General features: G+C 40.3%; 4 protein-coding genes across 4 annotated transcripts in view; 1 reads left to right on the top strand and 3 right to left on the bottom strand.

Moving 5' to 3' along the window:
• Positions 1–3,555, bottom strand: part of LOC134182309 (transmembrane protein 198-like) — a 6,600-nt gene extending 3,045 nt beyond the window's left edge. Inside the window, exons 1-3 of the mRNA XM_062649706.1 lie at positions 3,255–3,555; positions 2,969–3,115; positions 348–578 (exon numbers count right to left, since the gene is read on the bottom strand). Coding sequence (XP_062505690.1) covers positions 348–578; positions 2,969–3,115; positions 3,255–3,516 — 640 coding nt within the window. The 5' untranslated portion in view covers positions 3,517–3,555. The remainder of the gene's footprint in view (positions 1–347; positions 579–2,968; positions 3,116–3,254) is intronic.
• A 664-nt stretch (positions 3,556–4,219) lies between these two features.
• LOC134182520 (large ribosomal subunit protein bL20-like) lies at positions 4,220–5,395 on the bottom strand. The gene is made up of 4 exons (XM_062649932.1): positions 5,305–5,395; positions 5,057–5,245; positions 4,469–4,534; positions 4,220–4,398 (listed from the first exon to the last, which is right to left on the bottom strand). Exons 1-4 carry the CDS (start codon positions 5,365–5,367, stop codon positions 4,339–4,341), a joined length of 378 nt encoding a protein of 125 aa, XP_062505916.1. The 5' UTR covers positions 5,368–5,395; the 3' UTR covers positions 4,220–4,338.
• Positions 5,396–5,824: 429 nt separating this feature from the next.
• LOC134182206 (4-hydroxy-tetrahydrodipicolinate synthase-like) lies at positions 5,825–6,971 on the bottom strand. Its single transcript, XM_062649583.1, has one exon. The coding sequence runs from the start codon at positions 6,955–6,957 to the stop codon at positions 5,953–5,955; it is 1,005 nt and encodes a 334-aa protein (XP_062505567.1). The 5' UTR covers positions 6,958–6,971; the 3' UTR covers positions 5,825–5,952.
• A 118-nt stretch (positions 6,972–7,089) lies between these two features.
• On the top strand, positions 7,090–21,679 carry LOC134181945 (condensin complex subunit 1-like). Its single transcript, XM_062649242.1, has 28 exons — positions 7,090–7,121; positions 7,232–7,355; positions 7,421–7,496; positions 9,089–9,147; positions 9,220–9,308; positions 9,374–9,466; positions 9,724–9,872; positions 9,934–10,055; positions 10,139–10,262; positions 10,987–11,134; positions 11,335–11,532; positions 11,753–11,887; positions 12,117–12,371; positions 12,857–13,110; positions 13,374–13,458; positions 13,634–13,773; positions 14,313–14,451; positions 14,582–14,669; positions 14,730–15,220; positions 19,055–19,163; positions 19,223–19,346; positions 19,537–19,588; positions 19,652–19,755; positions 19,918–20,002; positions 20,164–20,351; positions 20,458–20,722; positions 21,026–21,170; positions 21,249–21,679. Exons 1-28 carry the CDS (start codon positions 7,098–7,100, stop codon positions 21,536–21,538), a joined length of 4,155 nt encoding a protein of 1,384 aa, XP_062505226.1. The 5' UTR covers positions 7,090–7,097; the 3' UTR covers positions 21,539–21,679.
• Positions 21,680–21,902: the final 223 nt, after the last annotated feature.

Consider the following 21,902-nt stretch of genomic DNA (forward strand, 5'->3'; position numbering starts at 1 on the left):
TGGACAAACATATAGACAGACTACATGGACAAACAGACATACTACATGGACAAACATATACACAGACTACATGAACAAACAGACAGACTAACACATGGACAAACAAACAGACAGACAGACTACATGGAAAACAGGCAGACAGACAGACTGACAGACTAGAACGTAACAGACAAACATATTAATACATGGACAAACATATAAACAGACAAATCACTGACAAACAGACATGCAAACTGAATGGTCACGAACATAAACACAAACCAGTTCAGTTGGATGCACAAACAAATGGACAAAAATATACACACACTGTACATGTATACAGACAGGCACACAAACACCATACTAACCAACAACTGATGTTGACAGTATAATGAGAGGTTTCTGTATGATTAACGTGACAACAACACCAATGATTCCCAATGCCACGATAATAACAATTGGCAACCAAGAGTGATCTTCAATGTAGGAAATGTGTGCGAATGAGAGGAATGCCAGTGCAGCCACACAGCCCAATGCAAACCCGACAACAACCATGCCGAAGTAGAAGAGACATACGGCAAGAATACCAACAATGAGACCTGCAAATAAGGAACAGATCAATAGCAGTCAAGTCACTGTCATACAAATGGATAATTACTTTTAATTAATTATTATTACACAATTAATCATTAATTATTGATTGATTAATTATTAGTATTGATTAATTATTAGTATCAATTAACTATTATTATTGATTATTATTGATTAATTAATTATTATTAATTAATTATTATTGATTAATTAATTATTATTGATTAATTATTAGTATTGATTAATTATTAGTATTAATTATTATTGATTAATTAATTATTATTAATTTATTATTATTGATTAATTAATTATAATTAATTAATTATTATTGATTAATTATTAGTAGCAGTGTGTTGCCAGTGTTGTAGTATCAATTAACTATTATTGATTAATTATTATTACATAATTAATCATTAGTATTGATTAATTATTAGTATTAATTAATTATTAGTATTGATTAATTATTATTAATTAATTATTATTGATTAATTATTAGTATTAATTATTAGTAGCAGTGTGTTGCCAGTGTTGTTGTAGTTAAAACTATTGATATCAATAAAGTTGTTGTGTTATTATTATTGATTAATTATTAATAACTAGATACATGACCCGTCCTTCGTACGGGCAGAGTACGGTAGTGTTATGATGGAAGAGTCAGTTTGAGCGTGTGTAGACACGTCATTTGCAATTCTTTGGTAGAAATCGACACACTCCCTGTGAGGATTCAGTTCAAATGACTGGTGTGGGCATGTGTGTTTGAATTAACTGGAATGTGCTAGTTAGTTAATATCCCCTTGAAGACAAATGAAAACTTAACCGAGTGTCATATTCCCAGAAATTTGCAGCGACTTTCCCGTTCAGAGATCTATATCTGCAGCTTCTTACTCACCCATAGGATACATGCAGTAGCTTGACATGCAGGCAGGCATGATTTAGTGCACTGTTTGCTCTCTGTTTGTGACGTGTTCACACTCCCAGTTTAGCGCTCGGTGCAGGAAACGTGTAGGTTGGATTCAGTGCAAACGCAGTCACACGTCTCTTCAGTGAGTCTTCTCGGAGCCATTTCAACAGTCCCATTGAATGTTATCACTTTGAAGACGTTGCTGCCGTTGCAGGAAACAGGCGTATCGAATGTGGTAGGTATTCGGCGAGTGTACTCGGAAAAACCAAAGGTAGGCGTATTTCTAAATACCCAGATATCCTACACAAAAATATCTTGTTGTTTTTGACGTTGCCGGTAATAAACGACACGCTCCGTGCATACCGTCCGAGGTCAGCTTAATTTGGTGGAGGTCCGATGAGCCGTTGCAGAGTAATTTGCTTGTGAGTGAAGGCGTGTCCTCCTATATACGCACTGACCATTACTAAGTGGACCTCTACGTCTTTGCTCTGGACGTAGTTTGATGTTATCCAATGCGCGCGAGTAGAGGTGGGTTCTCCTGGAATATTTTAGAATATACTCAGCACGTTTCCAACCTATACCTACGCACTAAACAATATTTCTTTTCAGAACTCTTATCTTTTTGCTTTGAATGTAGTTTGATGTTTAAGATAAACAAATCAACAACAGCTTGCTCAGATAACCCAGTTTGATGGGACTGTTGGATAGCTATAGCATTGTGACGTAACAATGGCATGTGAACAAACAATGGATATTGAACGTGAGCATTGCACTCTTAGTGAGTAGAAAACAAAACTACGCCATGAGATTGAGTTCACGTAACGGACCTTTCTTCAAATTGAGTCTATCAGGGGCATTCAGTTTCCTTCTTGAACGGTGAACAGCACTATCATGTAGTTGTACAATGCACCCCCAAAGGGGACCCGACTGAAAAAGCTGAAAGACACGTCACCCTGCCCATGTTCTTACCCATGTCGAGTTACGCCTGTACCCCAAATTCTAGCCTCATGGGTGATCCGGTCTAGCCAGCTATCGAACTCATACATTTATATATACAAACACCGCTGATTTTATATAGTAGTATAGATAATTAATTATTAACTATTGATTTCCAGATCATTAATTAACGATCGATAAATGATGATGTGGGTCACGTGACCAACTTAGCCAACTTCAATCTTCAGACTAATTATTAATTAATTGTTGTAGCAGTGTGTTGCCGGTATTGTTGTAGTTAGCTATTGATATCAATAAAACTTATGAAAACTAAAAAGTAATCAATTATTAACATTAAATAATTATTTGATTATTAATTATTAAATGACTTAGTATTAATTAATTAACTATTAGTATTAATTCTATTAGTATTAATTAATTATTAACCATTAAATAACTAATTACTAATCATTAATTAATTGCCACACAAACAATTAAATAATTATTATTAAACATTTGTTAAATAATTAATTACTATTAATTAATTAATGTATGTCTTGCCTGAAGCGACGGCTATTCCAAAAGCAATAACATCGAGATATTTGAAGGTCCAGCTGCACGGAATGTTGTTGTATGCGACGTAGTAGACAAATATGAAGACTGATATAAAACCAGTCGCAAACAGAATGAACTTGAACAAACGATACCCTACAATACAAATGCCAGCAGATAACGACAAGAGGGTATACTCTCACGTGACCAAATTTTCGGTGTACGCGGGACGGACAAGCGAGTTATCCGCCAAGCGTACACCTGGTAAGTAAGTAGGCGTGACGTAACCACTTACCCAAAAAGGTAAATACGACACCAAGAAAGACAAAAGCGGCAAACACGATGCAGTACACGGCGTTGTACTTGTTATGCGACAGATCACAGGAGGCAGTTCCGTTCACGTCGAGACTACGCGAGAAGAGATAATCCTGCACGTCATGCAGACCCTTCTGCACGTTCTCTTCCCACGACGACGTCGAATTCTGGCAGCGATAGCTCGCGCTGCAGGTGCATAGAAAGAAAACGAGAAACAGAAAGGCAGAGCTCCAGCGAAACATCACGAATCAAAACTTCCTGGATTTTGCAACTTACGTCTAGATCCCGGATAATCAGCTGTTTTGTGTAGAGATCACTTTTTAGTCCCGGATAGGAGTAACTCCACTTGCTTTGCGTTTCGAGTATAAAGATATATTTTTCAGTGTTGTGGCTGCAGGCAAGAATGTTGACACAAACATTGGACTGCGCAACTGTCAACTTCCGGTTTGTTATTAATTAATATAAAATATGATAATTATATTACTTATTAATTAATATAAAATATGATAATTATATTACTTATTAATTAATATAAAATATGATAATTATATTACTTAATTAGAGTTAATTAAAAGTACTCATTTTAATTTTTTCTGTCTGTCTGACTGTCTGTTTCTCGTCTATCCATTTGCTTTGTCCGTCATCTTATCTGTCTGTCTGTCTATCCATGTGTTTAGTTGCACATCCGTCTATCTGTTTATCTGCCCATCATTATATCCAACTGCTTAGCCAGTATACCAAACTGTCTATCCATTTTGTCAGCCATTGTCCATTCGTCTATCCATTTGATTTGCAGACCATTCACTACTATTGATGCAGTGGGTCATGTGACCAACTTAGTTCGACAAGCCAACTTCAATCTCCACACTAGTGAAACAAAAAGCACGTGCTAAGACACGTGGAGCGTGCGCGAGGAGGAGGACTGGGTACGAGTGTATAGAGCAACTACACTGTCACACTCTTAAAATTTCCACAATCCTATACATAGTGACACCAAACTACACACATGTACATAGTCTCTACTCATCAGTACATGTGTACACATCAGTACACATCACTACACATCAGTGCAATGCAGCTAACAGTCCGTCTTTCAATCGACTTCTCGAAATGTCGGCAAGTGCCTGAGAAAGCAGCAAACGCACGTTACAATTAATTAAGTAGCACAATGGACACAAACAAGCTATGACTAACTTGAAACGACTTGGGCTCATGTATTGCCAGTTCAGACAGCACCTTCCTATTCAACTGTACATTGCACTGCAATACAATAACACAAAATTTTTTAGTTTTTAAAAAATTTAATTTAAAAATTTAATTTAAAATTTTAATTTAAAAATTTAATTTAAAAATTTAATTTAAAAATTTAATACAGCTTGCTACTACGTTGATTGTCTCACGTTTCCTTAGATTTGAGGCATCCACGTCGTGTTTGGTTACAAGGAGAGCACAACGAAGGTAAAGTTGTCACAGTATATGAACGTATTGTAAGTGTGTGAAAACGTGCCCATCTGATTAATTAATTAACAGCCCTGACGTCATTGGACATAATGTAAGTTAAATATTTCTCAAAAATAAGCGCCCAGGGCTCTTTTTCGGACATTTCTGGCATTCTCATGCTTTCTGTGTGCGTTTGTATCCAAACAATCTGTATGTATCTGTGTTTGTCCACATCAACTTTCGTTACTTTTATTGAAATTTATTAATCTCTATTTCTTATTTAAAATTTTATGTAATTTTTGAGTGTAAAATTTGATATTAATTATTTATAGAAATATTTACTTCCACCATATGTCTCATGAATGATGAGTATCTAATGCCATGCTCCTGCACGCCCTGATTGATCCTTGTGATCCACAGCTGTCTCATATCGCGCTTCTTCAGTCTTCTGCTGATATACTGATACTGCAGTGCTTTCTGTACGCGTCTCACTGAGATACTGTAGCAATTCTTTGCCCGACCTCGAAAACCCTAATATGGGGACCCGGTTTAGAAAATGGTTAGTCAACAAAGAAGAGACGTTTCGTAACCTTAGCGAGTGCGAAAACCTTCGCACGTTTGACTGCTCTATTTGCATGACCGCCTCGAACCATGTTGTTGTAGCGCGCGCTAGCTTACGTGTATCCGCCCCGCGTACATCAAAGGTCTGGCCACACGAGGCATTTGGTATGTATTTAAAATGTACAATATGAATTAATCGAGCTGTGTTTGTTTGTTTGTATGTCTGTTTGTATGTCTTTGTGCAACAGTATGTCTGTCCGTCTATCTGTCTGTCTGTTTGTATGTCTGTATGTCTGTTTGTATGTGTCTGTTTGTATGTTTGTATGTCTGTTTGTATGTCTGTCTGTTTGTCTGTTGGTATGTTTGTATGTCTGTTTGTATGTCTGTCTGTTTGTCTGTTTGTATGTTTGTTTGTATGTCTGTCTGTTTGTATGTTTATACGTATGTCTGTTTGTATGTCTGTCTGTTTGTATGTTTGTATGTCTGTCTGTCTGTATGTTTGTATGTCTGTTTGTATATCTGTTATTAAAAACACTTTTAAAGTTAAATTTCAAATTGTTCAGAATTTTATTAACAATAAGAATAAATTGCTGTGATGCATTGATCAGAGTTATAAACGTCGCTATAAAACTACAATGAAACGTCCATCAGCACTGCTATGAATTCAATCCATTCTATTATGCTTCCTCCAGAGTTCGAGGGTTGACCATTTTAATGTTCATACTCCTACACATTTCGTCCATCATCTCGAATGCAAACTTCATCTTGATGACTTCCTCTTCAATCGGGTTCATATCGTGTATACGACACTCGGACGTAATCGGCAACCCGTAGTACTCACTAAGATACATCTTGGCCGATCGCGGATACTTCTGCCGGATGACATTATCAGCGACGCCGAGGAAATGCTGCACTTTGTCTGCATGTTTGTTCTCATAGTTGTTGCATAGCCAGGCATGTACCCACGGATAGAAATTAGCAGAGATACCGCTGAACCCATATCCGCCGTGATCCAGGACGTGTTTGATGTAATGAGCTTTAGCCGTGTAGAATCCGAAGTTATGATCAAGCTTGCTTGCTGCTTGAGTCGCTGCGTTTATCTTGTCAGTGACTAGTTGTCTGTCTGTACTGCCGTCTTTGTGGAAATAGAATCGTCCCGTTGAGACGGCCCAGCTGAGCATGTCCGGTGTCAGAACCCTTGAATACGGTTCCGGACTCTCGTAGAATCCCATCGGTACGTCGTCCGTCAGGTCAAGGAGCTTCTTTGCATTTTCCAGCCACGTGTCGTTGCTTTCCTCCTTCTCTGCAAGTCTGTTAACTACGATGACGACGGCGTCAACTCTTTTCGCCATTTCTCGCACGAATGCTGCCTGGTCTTCGATCGGGCCTCCAAAGGTCCCGGATGCAACAACAGGGACTCGTCCTGCTGCTTTGTTATGCACTCTTTCGGCCAGCTGGAGTCGTTCCTCGTTTGTCAGCTGGTAGAATTCGCTGGAAAGACAGACTGAGAATAATCCCGCGCTTCCAGACTTGATATACCATTCAGTCAGCTTCTCCACCATGTCGTAGTCAATAGATTTTGATGAGTCGGCTTTAAATGGTGTTATCATGGTCGGCCACACGCCTTTCACCCCTCGCCTAAGCACATCAAACGCAGCAGAGGACATTTTGCGCAGCGCCATCAATCTGTTCACGTGACTCCTTGCGCTTGCGCAGATTAGTTTTACAGTTTCAGCTTTTCTAAAAGCAGTGAAACAGCTAGCTATTATTTCTAGAAATAGTTTCAATGTTACTAATCTAGCATAATATTTATCTGTACTTAATGCGTTATATAACAATTTGTGACGTGAGTCAAATTAGCGCGCGCGCGCGAGCTTGACTGTTGTTTTTTGCGTCTGCGCACTTCGTTGCCGATTGTTCATTGGTGTTCGTCACTAACTCAATTGATATCGACAGCTTGAAACGTGGCGCCAGAACGAGATGGACTTCTCTTTTCCTCTCACGACAGACGACACTAGGACATCGCACAACGTCGCGCACAACTATCTCGATGCAGACGAAGTGCCCGATCGACTATCCGGTAAACCAATTCGCGCAATTTGCGTGTGTGACTGAGTGCGATGTTTGATGAGAGAAATTGCGTAGAGGTGAGAGCGGCTTTCAGTCATGACGGACCTCTGGCTGTGTTACGTCACTATGATGAGCTACTTAGTGTTGTCAAGTAAGATGACTGGAGGGTAGAGGGAAGTAGATGGAGCTAATGCAGTCAGTTACAAATTTATTCATTCGGGTCACTGTTGAAGGAAGGGAATCTGTCAAAGAGGCTGACAGACGGAAGTACAGAAAGACTGACTGATGAGTGGAGAGATAGACGGACAGGGATTGACTGACAGACGGACAGTTGTTGGGAAGTTGTCGTACAACTTGTACTTCATTAGCTGCGTCATCTTTGGTTTGGTATACTGTAACTGTATTACACCTGCTTGCACTTTATCCTAAATCAGCAGGGTTGCGATGATAATGGCTCCTGTTGATTGACAAATAGACGGACAGACAGACACAGGATACAGCTGGCAAAATTCACATACAGAGCTGCTACTAAGACAACCAAACAGATAACTGAAAGAGGCACTCGTGCTTGTACCGGCCACCAACTCTCTATATCCCTCGACCCAAAACAGATGCACTGAAGAGGAAGCTTGAATATAGTGGGGCAACTGTGTGGAATGCATTATCACGTAGTTTACAATTTATACAGTCATTTTCCAATTTTAGTAAATCTATCGTTAGAGAGTATTGCCCTATAGAGAAAAACTTGCTTAGATTTGTTACTTTATATGTTAGTATACTGTCGTCTTTCTGTCTGTGCATATAGTTTGTATTTGTATACTATTACATGGTACACGGAAGACCTACATTGCCGAAGTAAAATTAAAACTCTACTACAGACATACATACTGATAGAAAGACAGGTAGATGGACATATAGACAGAAAGACATATAGACACATAGACAGACATATAGACAGGTAGATGGACATATAGACAGAAAGACATATAGACACATAGACAGACATATAGACAGAAAGACAGGTAGATGGACATATAGACAGAAAGACATATAGACACATAGACAGACATATAGACAGGTAGATGGACATATAGACAGAAAGACATATAGACACATAGACAGACATATAGACAGAAAGACAGGTATATGGACATATAGACAGAAAGACATATAGACACATAGACAGACATATAGACAGAAAGACAGGTAGATGGACATATAGACAGAAAGACATATAGACACATAAACAGACAGGTAGATGGAGATATAGACAGAAAGACTATAGACACATAGACAGACATATGGACATATAGACAGAAAGACAGGTATATGGACAAATAGACAGAAAGACTATAGACATATAGATGGAAAGACAGGTAAATGGACATATAGACAGAAAGACTATAGACGCATAGACAGTCATATAGACAAACAGACAGAAAGATGGATAGACAGACAGGCAGATGATTAAAAACACTGACAGGGTTAGCTTTGAAAGTCTCATGTGTAGATAGTTTCTTGGATAGAGACTAAGGTCTCTTTTGACTTCTTTGTCTAACTAAAAGATCAAAGACATTGAACTTGTTTATCATCTAGTGTAATTGTAACGTTAGATCACCTCATTAGCTATTGTTTGCTACAGTACGTATGATTATTCATTTGAAAAATGACAGACAAACTGACAGACGATGCAGTATGGTATGTTGGCTGGTAAAAAGTGTTATTATTGCCGCTTTGTTGCAGACATTTCTCTCAGTTAGAGAGAAAAGTGAAGAACGAGGCATGGGAGATCCTACTAGAAGGTTTCTTGTGTTCTGTTCATTTTCATTCTATCACAGACTATAATGCGGTGTGCTACACGTTTAATCTCCCAGGAACGGGATCTCTGTACTATGTGCTGAACACGATACTAGACACGGAGCTGAGTCAGTCTGATAAACAACAGCACTGCAATGCTGTTAAGGTGGATGGAATTTGGTTTGAAGTTGGTGTTCGTGTTCATGCTGTTGGTTGAATGATTACCTGTAGATGCTGTGCTATTTGGTGACTCAGTTCATGGTATGTACACAGCGGGAAGAGAGCAGAACGGATCACATAACAACCCCAAAACCTAATGGACGGGTGTGTGTGTGTGTGTGTGTGTGTGTGTGTGTGTGTGTGTGTGTGTGTGTCACTGTCACTGTCACTGTCACTGTGTATGCACGTGTGTGCATGTATCTTGTTTGTCTGTCTGTTTTTCTGTATGTCTTACTCTATCAGTGACCCTGTGTGTGTGTGTGTGTGTGTGTGTGTGTGTGTGTGTGTGTGTGTGTGTGTGTGTGTGTGTGTGTGTATTTGTCTGTCTGTCTGTCTGTATGTATGTTTTCTACTCTCCACAGAGACGCAAGCCTCAACAAACCACTACTGAAGATGGCGTGTCCTCATTGTCATCCACATGCGTTCGCGGACTCTACGCAATTCTGCATCTCTTGGAGCTAGAAATACATCGACTATGGGACCCACCAATACCAGAAGAAAATTTTGTGACGTCAGAAACATTTCACTCGATATCAACACATGTAATTTGATGGCAGCATGTGTCTGTCTAGATGTGTGACTTCGTGTTGTTATAAACTGATGGAAAATTCAAGTCTAGTGAAGGACAAAGAGAGCCGGCAGTTAATGTTCCAAGTACTAGTCATCGCAATCCAGAGATACAACCACAGCATTGGTGAGTTATGTGTCTGTACTGTTAGTGTGTTGATTGATGGTTGATTGTGTGTGGACTGGTTTGTTTGGGATTTGCGTGTGTAGGTGCCGTTGTGAAGATGATACAGTTGGTTCAGAACTTTGAGCATCTTGTGATCCCATTGGCTGAAGGGATTCAGTTCTTTGCTGTAACACGTGGAGTCAAGAATATTGTGCCTGAGATGATAAGGTTGGGTTAGAAGAGTTAGTGGAATAATTGACTACAAATAGTAGATGCACAAGCAGATAGATAGAGAGGTGATGGAATGATAGACAGACAGATGGCTGGGTTGATTGATTGACTGACAGATGGATGCAGAGACGGATGGACAGATGGATGCAAAATGGACAGATGGATGCAAAATGGACAGATGGATGCAAAATGGACAGACAGACAAGATGGACGGATAGACAGACAAGATGGACGGATGGACAGACAATTTCACAAACAGACAGATGGACAGACAGACAGACAGATGATGGATGGACAGACAGATGGATAGACGGATGGACGGACAGACAGACAGACAGATGGATAGACGGATGGACGGACAGACAGGCAGATGGATGCAGAGACGGATGGACAGATGGACGCAAAACGGACAGACAGACAAGATGGACAGACAATTTTACAAACAGACAGATGGACAGACAGACAGACGATGGATGGACGGACAGACAGGCAGATGGATAGACGGACAGATAGGCAGATGGATGCAAAGACAGAAAGACAGATGGACAGACAGACAGATGGATGGATAGACAGACAGACAGATGGATAGACAGACAGACAGATGGACCCAGAGACAGATGGACAGACAGACAGGCAGATAGACAGATGGACGCAGAGACAGACAAACAGTTGTACAACCAAACTGTTTGAAATTTATGTAACACAACAACTTCTCTTCTAGAGAGATTGGCAGTATGAATCCTAGCGATTTATCACGTGACACGAGTGGCACCAGATCCTTATCCCAATTTCTGTGTGAACTCGGCGAACGAGTTCCCTCGTTCATCCTTCCCACCATCAGCTCACTTGTCCCTCATCTCGATGGAGAGGTACACAGCGTGTACAACAATTCAACAATAATATTTTAATATATTAATTTATTAAGCATTATTAATATTAATATCAAATTTATTAATATTAATTACTAATTTTTGTTATTTAATAAATATTATATATTAGTTATTAATATTAACATTATTGTTTAGTAATTCTGATTGTTGGGGTCTCTTGATGATCCGATTCATTTTAGAATTATTCATTTCGTAACAGCATTCTTGTTGTTATTGGTGAGATGGTCAGTCAAGTGTTGAGTTGTGAGAGTACGAACGAGGGTGGGAAAGTGACTCGACAGCAATTCTTGGATCGACTCTTGCAACATATTCACGACATCAACGCGTTCGTACGGAGCAAGGTGTTGCAGATATGGTTGAAGTTATTCAAAGAACAGGTGGAGTGTTAAGCAGCAGTTGGGATCTCACAATACACTAGACTATTTTTATTGGAGGGATGCATCTCATAATACATTAGACTACTGTATTGGAGGGATGCATCTCACAATACACTAGACTATTGTATTAGAGGGATGCATCTCACAATACACTAGACTGTTGTATTGGAGGGATGCATATTTTAACTACACTTCAATGCTACTGCCATCTCTGTTTTAGGTTGTTCCATTATCACATCAGCATCAGCTAATTCCTCTTGTTGTCGGTCGTCTTCACGACAAGTCAAGCATCGTACGACGTCATGCCATTCAATTCTTGTCAACAGCTTTGTGCGGAAATCCTTATGCAGCCAAGGTAAGTAACTACAACAGCAAGCATGTACACCACACACCATTCACAGCTATAAGTTTTCTAATCCGCAATTTGTCAGACTTGATACTCGCCAAACGTCTTTCTTAGATAAACTCAAATGTTTTAATACATTAACTAGTTAATTAATAATTATGGAGATAGCAGTGATATTGTCTCATCAATGACTTGATTCACGCCGCCGCTTGCTTATCTGTTTGTTGTGTACACGTAGTTGTCACTGAATGATTTGCAACGTGATCTTGAACAAGCCGAGAAGAAACTGAATGAACTGCAAGGTTTATCATCTCAGTCATCACCTGAACAACATCAGTCTCAGTCAACAGACATGAGCCATCATTCGGAGACAGAGGATGATGCTATTGCTGACAGTCAAGAGTTAGTGAGGCCTGAAGTGCAGCAGGGAAAGGAGACAGCAGCTAATGAGAAGGAGATTCAGCAGCATCAAGTATTGGTTACTTATCTTAAGGTGAGCAGTATGGGTAGGGATCACGAGGAGGCAGCAAGTGCTTATTGCATGTGACACGGTATGTCTGATGGTTTGTCTGTTGGTCTGTTTATGTATTTTGTTTATCTCTGTTTATTTGTCTGTCTGTTGGTCTGCTTGTCTGTCTGTCTGTCTGTCTGTCTGTCTGCTTGTCAGTCTGTCTGCCTGTGTGTCTGTTGGTCTGTTTATGTATTTTGTTTTTCTCTGTTTATTTGTCTGTCTGTCTGTTGGTCTGCTTGTCTGTCTGTCTGTCTGTTGGTCTGTTTATGTATTTTGTTTTTCTCTGTTTATTTGTCTGTTGGTCTGCTGGTCTGTCTGTCTGTCTGTTGGTCTGCTTGTCTGTCTGTCTGTCTGTCAATCACTCTAGCATTTGATTGTTGTAGACACACAGAAAACATAGATCTCCAGTCTGTCTGTCTGTTTATTTATTTCGTGTTTTTCTTAACAAATGTATTTCCTATCAACAGGACAGTGTGAAGTTTGTTCAACAACTTGAGGCAGCCACTCCAGTTGTATGTCAACTTCTTGGATCAAAGACGGTCTCTGATGTGCTGGAGGCTATTAATTTCTTTGTGACTTGCCACGAGTTTGGCATATCAGCCGCACACGAAGGCGTGAAAAAGATGCTAGTGCTGATATGGTCTCGAGAGACGAGTGTGAGAGATGCAGTGACGGTTGCATACAAGAGACTGTACCTTACACAGTCAGTTGAAGGACAAAGGTTTGATGTGTTGTGTTGTGTTGCTGTACTGACTGACAATGTGACTGCTTATTCATCTACCTGTGTGTTTGCTCATCTGTTGTTTCACCTACCAGTGTGATGTGAGTGGTTTTTTATGACATTGATGTCTGTCTGTCTGTCTATCTGTCTGGGACATGATGTCTGTCTGTCTGTTCTTCTGTCTGTCTGTCTGTCTGTCTGTTTGTTGTTTGTCTGTCCATCTGTCTGGCTTTTGATTGCTGTGTGTTTGTATTGTGTATTAGAGCTAGAGCTGCCACAGTTGCTGATAGTTTGATTAGTCTCACTTACAATATGACACTGGGAGAACGTGCTTCATTGGAAGAACTGGTGAGATGAAAGGAACGTTTGTATGGCAAGGCAGATACACACACACACACACACACACACACACACACACACACACACACACACACACACACACACACACACACACACACACACACACACACACACACATCTTAATACTTATAAGTTATTGTAAGCTAAATTCCTGTGTCACCAGGTGTGTCATTTCATGAGAAACAAAGACATTCCGCACGCTGTTATTCAATGTCTATGGCAACAATTCTCCACCAGTTGTGCTGACGATGTCTCAACAACAAAGAGCAATGCAGCAATCCTACTCCTCGGCATGTTGTCAGGGTGAGACACAACGCAGACAAATAAATCCACAATTATGTCAACATTTTGACAAAGAAATAAACAAGCAAATAAAAAAACAAACTAGCAAACAGACAGACAAATAAACAAGCAAACAAACAAATAAACAAACTAACTAATTAACTAACAAACAAATAAGCAAACAAACAAGCAAGCAAACAAACTAGCAAACAAACTAGCAAACAAACAAGCAAACAAATGAATAAATACACAAACAAAACAAACTAGCAAACAGACAAACAAATAAACAAGCAAACAAATAAATAAATGAACACAAACTAACTAACAAACAAATAAGTAAACAAGCAAACAAACAAACTAGCAAACAAATGAATAAACAAACAAACAAACAAGTAAATAAATGAATGAATAAACAAACAAACTAACTAACAAACAAATAAGCAAAACAAACAAGCAAACAAAAGAATAAATAAACAAACAAACAAACAGTGAATGCATGAACATATTCACACACGTGACCATCATGATTTTGTTTGTCATAGATGCTTGTCTCGTTGTAGGGAGGATCACGAGGTTGTCAAATGCAATCTGGACGTGTTAGTGACATACGGGCTGAGACAGGAACAGCAGGCGAAAGTTGATCTGAAGAAGGCCCAACTGACATGCATTGCTCTACAGAAAATAGTCAAAGCCGAGAAGGTACTGTATATTGTGTGTATATGTTTACATCAACTGGATTCTTTGAATAGCCAGCTAGCTTGTGTATGTGCTCAAATAGTGTAGAGATTGTTGATGTTTGTGAGTATTGTCGGTCTTGTTTGTACGGTAGGTAAAACCTGGAGCACTGCCACCGGTTCCATTTCGAGTGCCTCAAGACCACAGCATCGTAGAAAGCCTGAAACATCTTGTGCTGTCAAGTATGTACAGAAACTGAGACACACACTCCATTGTATGTATTGTGTTGGTCTTGTTTACAGCTATGTGTGACTTTGAGTGCTCTGAATGGATGTCGTTTGCTGAGCAAGCTATCACGACTATCTACAAACTGTCGGAACATCCGGATGTCGTGTGTGAGCGGCTTATCATCTCAATGACTGACATGCTTTCATCGCAGTTCAAGACCGATGGGGAAATCTCCTCTCTTATTGATGAACTGAAGGAAGCAGAGCCGTTAGCTCAGTCTTCACAGGATCCATCGGCTTCTGGTGTTCACATTCTTCCTACGCCACCAGAGAAGACTGTTGCAACATGCTCATCTGTCTTCTTGGCTCGCTTGCTGACGGTTGTTGGTCAGGTGGCTGTGTGTCAGCTGGTACATCTTGATGTTGCTGTATATAAGGAGTTGAAGAGAAGGCAGGGAGTGGAAGAGAGGGAGAAGGACATAGCGAAAGAGAAGGAAAAGGAGGAAGTGGAGAAGAAAAGGAAAGGAAGAAGAAGCAAGCACAGAAACAGTGCAAGTGGGAAGGAGGTCAAAATGAAATAAAGATGCATCCCTCCAATACAATAGTCTAATGTATTGTGAGATACATCCCTCCAATACAATAGTCTAGTGTATTGTGAGATGCATCCCTCCAATACAATAGTTTAGTGTATTGTGAGATGCATCCCTCCAATACAATAGTCTAATGTATTGTGAGATGCATCCCTCCAATACAACAGTCTAGTGTATTGTGAGATGCATCCCTTCAATACAATAGTCTAATGTATTGTGAGATGCATCCCTCCAATACAATAGTCTAGTGTATTGTGAGATGCATCCCTCCAATACAATAGTCTAGTGTATTGTGAGATGCATCCCTCCAATACAATAGTCTAGTGTATTGTGAGATGCATCCCTCCAATACAATAGTCTAATGTATTGTGAGATGCATCTCTCCAATACAATAGTCTAGTGTATTGTGAGATGCATCCCTCCAATACAATAGTCTAGTGTATTGTGAGATGCATCCCTCCAATACAATAGTCTAATAATTGGATTAAAGTAAACGTCGTTCCTCTTGTCTTACAAACTCCCGATGTAAATTCCAAGTTTGCTCTTCTTCATGGCAATCTTTTCTCGTTTCTTAAGCGGCGTTTCGGCTGTCAATCCACGTCCTCACGTAAACGTAAACGCGCTAACAAGCTAAAGTCACAGTCTACCGTTGACGATCTACGTTGCGCTAAGAATGATCTGCGAAAGAAGTTCAGACAAGCCAAACGTGATGGCGTGTCACCAGATGTCATTCTTCATCTAGCCCGTCAATTTCATCAACTAGTGCGTCGACACAGCAAGCTGAAGTTTTCCCAAAACAAGCAACGTGTTAAGAATTCTGCTGTATCCGCCAACAAACGTTTCACGAAAAACTTTTGGAGATTTGCTAAAGATCTCTTCTCTGATGATGATGTTTCTTCTGAGGATGTCAGTCCAAACTTTTCTGTTCAAGTTGCCGACCAGTTCTTTCAGAACACTTACTCAAAGGGATCCTCTGGACCTTCCTGTCCTTCTGATGTTCCTACTCTAAAGAGCCCCAAAACCCAGTTTGACATCAGACCAATTTCTGCTAATGAAGTTGCCCGTAAGATCAAACATTCACGAAACAGCTCAACTCCAAGTCCTCTCGATGGTATCTCTTACCTAGTGTTGAAGAAATGTCCATCACTCCTCCCAGCATTGGTGGATTTATACAATTGTTGCTGGTTATCCTGTTCTGTGCCATCTTTGTGGAAACCTGGTGTCATTCGACTGATTCCCAAGTCTGGTGCTGCAGCTGATCCCACTACTCCTTCAAACTTTAGGCCAATTGCTTTGACTCCTTGTATTGGAAAGATCTACACTTCAATCCTGAAAGACAGATGGTGCGACTTCCTGCTGAGTAATGGTTTTCTGGATACATCAGTTCAAAAAGCCTTTTTGCCTGGTGTGTGTGGAACAGATGAACATCATTTTAAATTGTGGTCTCTCATGGAAGATGCTAGAAGGAATCGTCGCTGTCTGTCTGTTTGCTGGTTGGACTTTGCAAATGCGTACGGATCCGTGCCTCACTGGTTGGTTCGAGAAAGCTTTGTTCTTCATCATGCGCCACTCCACTTACAGAAAGTGGTTATGAATCTCTATTCATCACTTCAGCTGCTGGTATCTACATCAGAATGGTCCACCCCTTCTATTCCATGTCACAAAGGGGTATTCCAAGGCGACCCTTTCTCGGTGATAGTTTTCAATACAGTGATCAATACTCTAGTTCTTCAATTACAACAGTCTGCCCCATCGATTGGTTACAAGTTACAAAACACAGAGCATATTGTTAACACTCTTCTCTTTGCTGACGACTTAACTCTTCTCGCCAGAAATTCCAAGAACCTACAAACCCTCTGCGACATCGTGTCCAAGTGGTGTTGTTGGTCACAACTGTCCATCAAGCCTTCAAAATGTTCATCGCTCAGTTTATCGTTCAAGCCGTCTTACCATGCCCGTGACCCTGCCGTTTCTGTTTCTGGTTCTTCAATTCCATTTCTTGGTGAGGACACCTTCAAGTTTTTGGGAATGCCAGTAAATGGGAAGTTGAGCACTGTGTCTTTCAAGGAATCACTAAAGGCTAAAGTTCGTCAACTAATGGAAAAAGTTGATTCTTGTCTGCTTAGCTGTTGCCGAAAACTCAAACTTTACAGTCAAGGAGTGTTTCCTAGGCTCGCTTGGTCACTGTCTTTAGTACCACTGGCTCCCAGTTGGGTTAGAACAGACGTGGACAACATAGTGACTTACTTCTTGAAGAAATGGACGAAACTACCCAGATCCGCATGCACTGTTCGTTTATATTTGGAAAAGTCCAAAGGTGGTCTTGGCCTTCCTTGTCTTTCGCACTGCTCCTCAAAATTTCAGGCATCTAAATCTGCTCGTTTTTTGACCTCATCTGATAACACAATCCGGTACCTGGCAACAAAAGCTGCTGTGAATGGGTTTCACCCTGAGAGATTTTCTTCAGTTAGAGAAGGACTTGTTTCTTTATCAGACTCACCTGGACTGTCAGGCTCGTCGCTTGGTGAAAAGACCAAAAACAGACTTGACAAGAACTTTCAGCAGCATCTTCTGGAGACACTGCAGAGCCGCAAAGTGCAAGGAGCGACAAGCCGGATTGACAATTCTGCGCCAGATTTATGGTCAAAAGTTGTTTACAGTTTAACATCAGAACATTTCTCTTTCATTCTAAATGCTGTCTCGGAGTCATTACCAACGAATGCCAATCTTCTGCTGTGGAAGAAGAGAACAAATGATGGATGTCCACTCTGCCATAAACGACAGACTCTTCTACACGTTCTAAATAATTGTTCTGTTCTCCTTAAGAGAGGCTGTTATAATACCCGGCACGACGCTGTTCTCAAGATAATCTACGACACCATCTCTCAGAATACGTCCACCAGTAATTACAACGTTTTCGCTGATCTTGCCTGCAGCACTGTTCCATTTCCAACAGACATTGTTGTGACCGCCAAAAGACCTGACGTCATTCTATGGAACGACGTGGTACAGAGAATTTACCTAGTAGAACTTACTGTCTGTCATGAGTCCAACTTCGATGCAGCTGACGAAAGAAAAACTGCAAGATATTACGACCTAGTGCAGTCTCTGTCAGAAAAGAGATATCTCGTAAAGCAATTTAACCTTCTCGTTGGATCGAGAGGTTTTATTCATAATGCCAATTTGAATTCTTTGTGCACGGAACTACGTATACCAGCTAGGACAAAGGAGAACATGTGTCTTCAGATTATCAAGACTGTCATGGAAGAGTCATTTAAAATCTGGATCAAGAGGAACAGTTCATAGCCTTGTTACTGTGTTTAATTAATGGTTAACTTAGTCTTCTCTTTTACTTTAGTCTTGCTGTGCTAGCCAACTTCGTTGTAGCTAGTCTAGAGCTCTTAGCTGCTGTCCCATATGTCGCCACGGGATTGTTAACCGTGTTGGACAGGGGTTGCTAGCTGCTCCCCATTTGTTTATTTATTTCAATAAATGGGTTTGACCGTGTATCGTGAGATGCATTCCTCCAATACAATAGTCTAGTGTATTGTGAGATGCATCCCTCCAATACAATAGTGTAGTGTATTGTGAGATGCATCCCTCCAATACAATAGTCTAGTGTATTGTGAGATGCATCCCTCCAATACAATAGTCTAGTGTATTGTGAGATGCATCCCTCCAATACAATAGTCTAGTGTATTGTGAGATGCATCCCTCCAATACAATAGTGTAGTGTATTGTGAGATTCATCCCTCCAATACAAGTCTAATGTATTGAGAGATGCATCTCTGTAATACAATATTATTTTAGATGGATGATGGAACGTCCCTAGCAGAAGAGATTGGTTTAGAAGGGGCAGCAGCTGAAGACACGGAAGCCGAAACCATTCGTTGCATTTGCGAAACGGAAGTGGTTACAGGTAACGTTACAGGGACACCATTGACATCATGATTGTGTGTCACTGAATGCAATTGCTAGGACGAAATCTCTTGTCTTCATTTCGGTCTTTCATTGTTATGATCTGTGCTCAACCAAGCAAGTATCCTGATCGGCAGTTGAGAGTGGCTGCCACACTTGCTCTTTCGAGGTTCATGGCTGTGAGGTTGGTAATTGATTACAACAGACAGACAACAGATAAACAGACAGACAGATGGACACACAGGTAGACAGATGGACACACAAGTAGACGGATGGACACACAGGTAGACAGACAGACAGACAAACGGGCAGTCAGATTACAGTCACTGAGTGATTGGAAGTTGACGATTGTAACCAAATTTATTTCATTGTAGCTCCGAGTTCTGTGATGCTCATCTTCAGCTTCTCTTCACTATACTTGAGAAGGTCATAATGAATCACTCTGTTGTTTGACGATTACTCATTTGTGTGTCTGTTTGTGTGCTTTAGCCATCCGAGGCTGTCATACGTTCAAATACCATCATAGCTATTGGAGATCTGACAACACGATTTCCTAATCTTGTTGAACCATGGACACCCCATTTGTATGCACGGTAAGTGTGTGTGTGTGTGTGTGTGTGTGTGTGTGTGTGTGTGTGTGTGTGTGTGTGTGTGTGTCTGTGTCTGTGTGTCTGTGTCTGTGTGTGTCTGTGTGCGTGTGTCTGTGTGTGTGCATGCGCGTGCATTGAGGCTTGTTAATCAACTTCTGTTTTCAGGCTTTCCGACAAGTCTGCTGTTGTGCGTAAGAACACACTCATAGTTTTGACTCGGCTGATTCTTAACGACATGCTGAAAGTCAAGGTATACTCTATTTCTTACATCCCTATGCTTCTCTCAACCTTCCCTCCTACGTGTGTCGTTTGCCTGTCTGTCCACTTGTGTGTCTACCTGTTTATCAGTTTGAGCACCATATATGGATAGGTCTCTACCGTTTCTAATTATTTGTGGTATTTTGTTTCTAGGGGCATATTAGTGAAATTGCAGTTTGTTTGGAGGATGAGAATGAACATATCAAGAAGTTGGCGTGGCTCTTCTTTCATGAATTGTCACACAAAGGCAACGCGATCTACAACATCTTACCGGATATTATCAGTCAACTGTCAGATCCTGACCGAGCGTTGCCACAACAGCAGTTTACAACGATAATGAAGTACACACACACACACACACACACACACACACACACACACACACACACACACACACACACACACACACACACACACACACACTGACTTTCATGTTTTTATCTACAGATATCTAATATCATTTATCCAGAAAGACAAGCAATCGGAAAGTCTCATAGAGAAGCTCTGCCAACGCATTCGAGCAGCAAGAACTGATCATCAGAGCACCGAGCTTGCCTTCTGTCTTGCTCAACTGCCATTTACAGAGAAAGGCATGAGGAAATTGCAAGACAACTTTGCTTGCTACAGTGACCGATTAGCAAGTGATGAAATGTATTCACATTTTATGACAATCATCGGAAAAGCAAAGAAATTTGCTAAACCTGAAATGAAGGTGAACATTTAAATTAGACTATTGTATTGGAGGGATGCATCTCACAATACACTAGACTATTGTATTGGAGGGATGCATCTCACAATACACTAGACTATTTGTATTGGAGGGATGCATCTCACAATACACGGTCAAACGGTCAAACCCATTTATTTCAATAAATGGGTTTGACCGTTTGACCGTGTATTGTGAGATGCATCCCTCCAATACAAATAGTCTATTGTATTGGAGGGATGCATCTCACAATACACTAGACTATTGTATGGGAGGGATGCATCTCACTATGGTAATTCCTCTCTTTAGGCTCTGGTGGATGAGCTTGAGAAATCAATCAACGAATGTCACTTCAAAGGTATGGAAGAGGACAACACAGCTCACAGAGCAGCTCAAGCATCGAAGAAAGTTCGAGTAAAGAGAAGACAAAGAGATACCAAACATGCACAGCAAAGTACTCAACTAACTCATTAATTAACCACGCAAGTAATCAGCATCAACAATCAATAATCAATTTGTCATCAACTTCTAGGCGAAACTCCTCATCATCAGGTGGACATACAACAAGGAGAAAGTGCGGATGAATTTGATGTTCCAAGACGAAGAGAACTGAGGCCATGCAATGAGCGACAGAAACCTCAACTTCGAACGAGAAAAGCTACCATGTACGACAATTCTGAGTCTGATGCTCTTGACAGTGACAGCAACGATGCAAGCCCGACAAGTGAGAACTCAAGGGAGAACGTCAATCCATACAGAAGTGCTAAATCTCAATGCAAAACGAGAAGTGGACGAAAGAGTCGTCGAATGGGACTGACTTGAGTGATAAATAAAATATTTTTATTGTGTCGGTTGTATGGTAGGAGTTGTTGCGATATTTTGTCATAATATGCTGCTCTCTGTACGTACACACATATTATGTGTACCATGTTGTGGCTATATCTCTTCTAAAGTGAGACTGACACGAATACGCATGCTCAACGTCCTCCATCTCGCGCGCGTTAACAGATAATTTTACTTTCAATTTTTGCGCGCGTTAAAAAAACTCTAAGAATGCATTTATATATTAATAATTTTATTTAAACTTAATTTATATTATTAATGTCAAAAGCGAGATGAAACAAGTCGTTACTAACAATAAAATTACTCACAAGACGAGCTCACTGCAGAACATACGGGACACTAC

Source organism: Corticium candelabrum, chromosome 7 (genome assembly GCF_963422355.1).
Source record: "Corticium candelabrum chromosome 7, ooCorCand1.1, whole genome shotgun sequence".
NCBI classification, from domain to species: domain Eukaryota; kingdom Metazoa; phylum Porifera; class Homoscleromorpha; order Homosclerophorida; family Plakinidae; genus Corticium; species Corticium candelabrum.

What these genes read in the sequence shown, in the direction of transcription:
- LOC134182520 (XM_062649932.1), bottom strand. Translation starts at nt 5,367, where the DNA reads ATGGTTCGAGGCGGTCATGCAAATAGAGCAGTCAAACGTGCGAAGGTT. An exon ending in AGGTTTTCGCACTCGCTAAG is followed by an intron (nt 5,246 to 5,304) that starts GTTACGAAACGT and finishes TCCCCATATTAG; the next exon opens with GGTTTTCGAGGTCGGGCAAA. An exon ending in ATGAGCCCAAGTCGTTTCAA is followed by an intron (nt 4,399 to 4,468) that starts GTTAGTCATAGC and finishes CTGCTTTCTCAG; the next exon opens with GCACTTGCCGACATTTCGAG.
- LOC134182206 (XM_062649583.1), bottom strand. Translation starts at nt 6,957, where the DNA reads ATGGCGCTGCGCAAAATGTCCTCTGCTGCGTTTGATGTGCTTAGGCGA.
- LOC134181945 (XM_062649242.1), top strand. Translation starts at nt 7,098, where the DNA reads ATGCGTTATATAACAATTTGTGAC. An exon ending in GTTATATAACAATTTGTGAC is followed by an intron (nt 7,122 to 7,231) that starts GTGAGTCAAATT and finishes TGATATCGACAG; the next exon opens with CTTGAAACGTGGCGCCAGAA. An exon ending in CTCCTCGGCATGTTGTCAGG is followed by an intron (nt 13,774 to 14,312) that starts GTGAGACACAAC and finishes GTCTCGTTGTAG; the next exon opens with GGAGGATCACGAGGTTGTCA.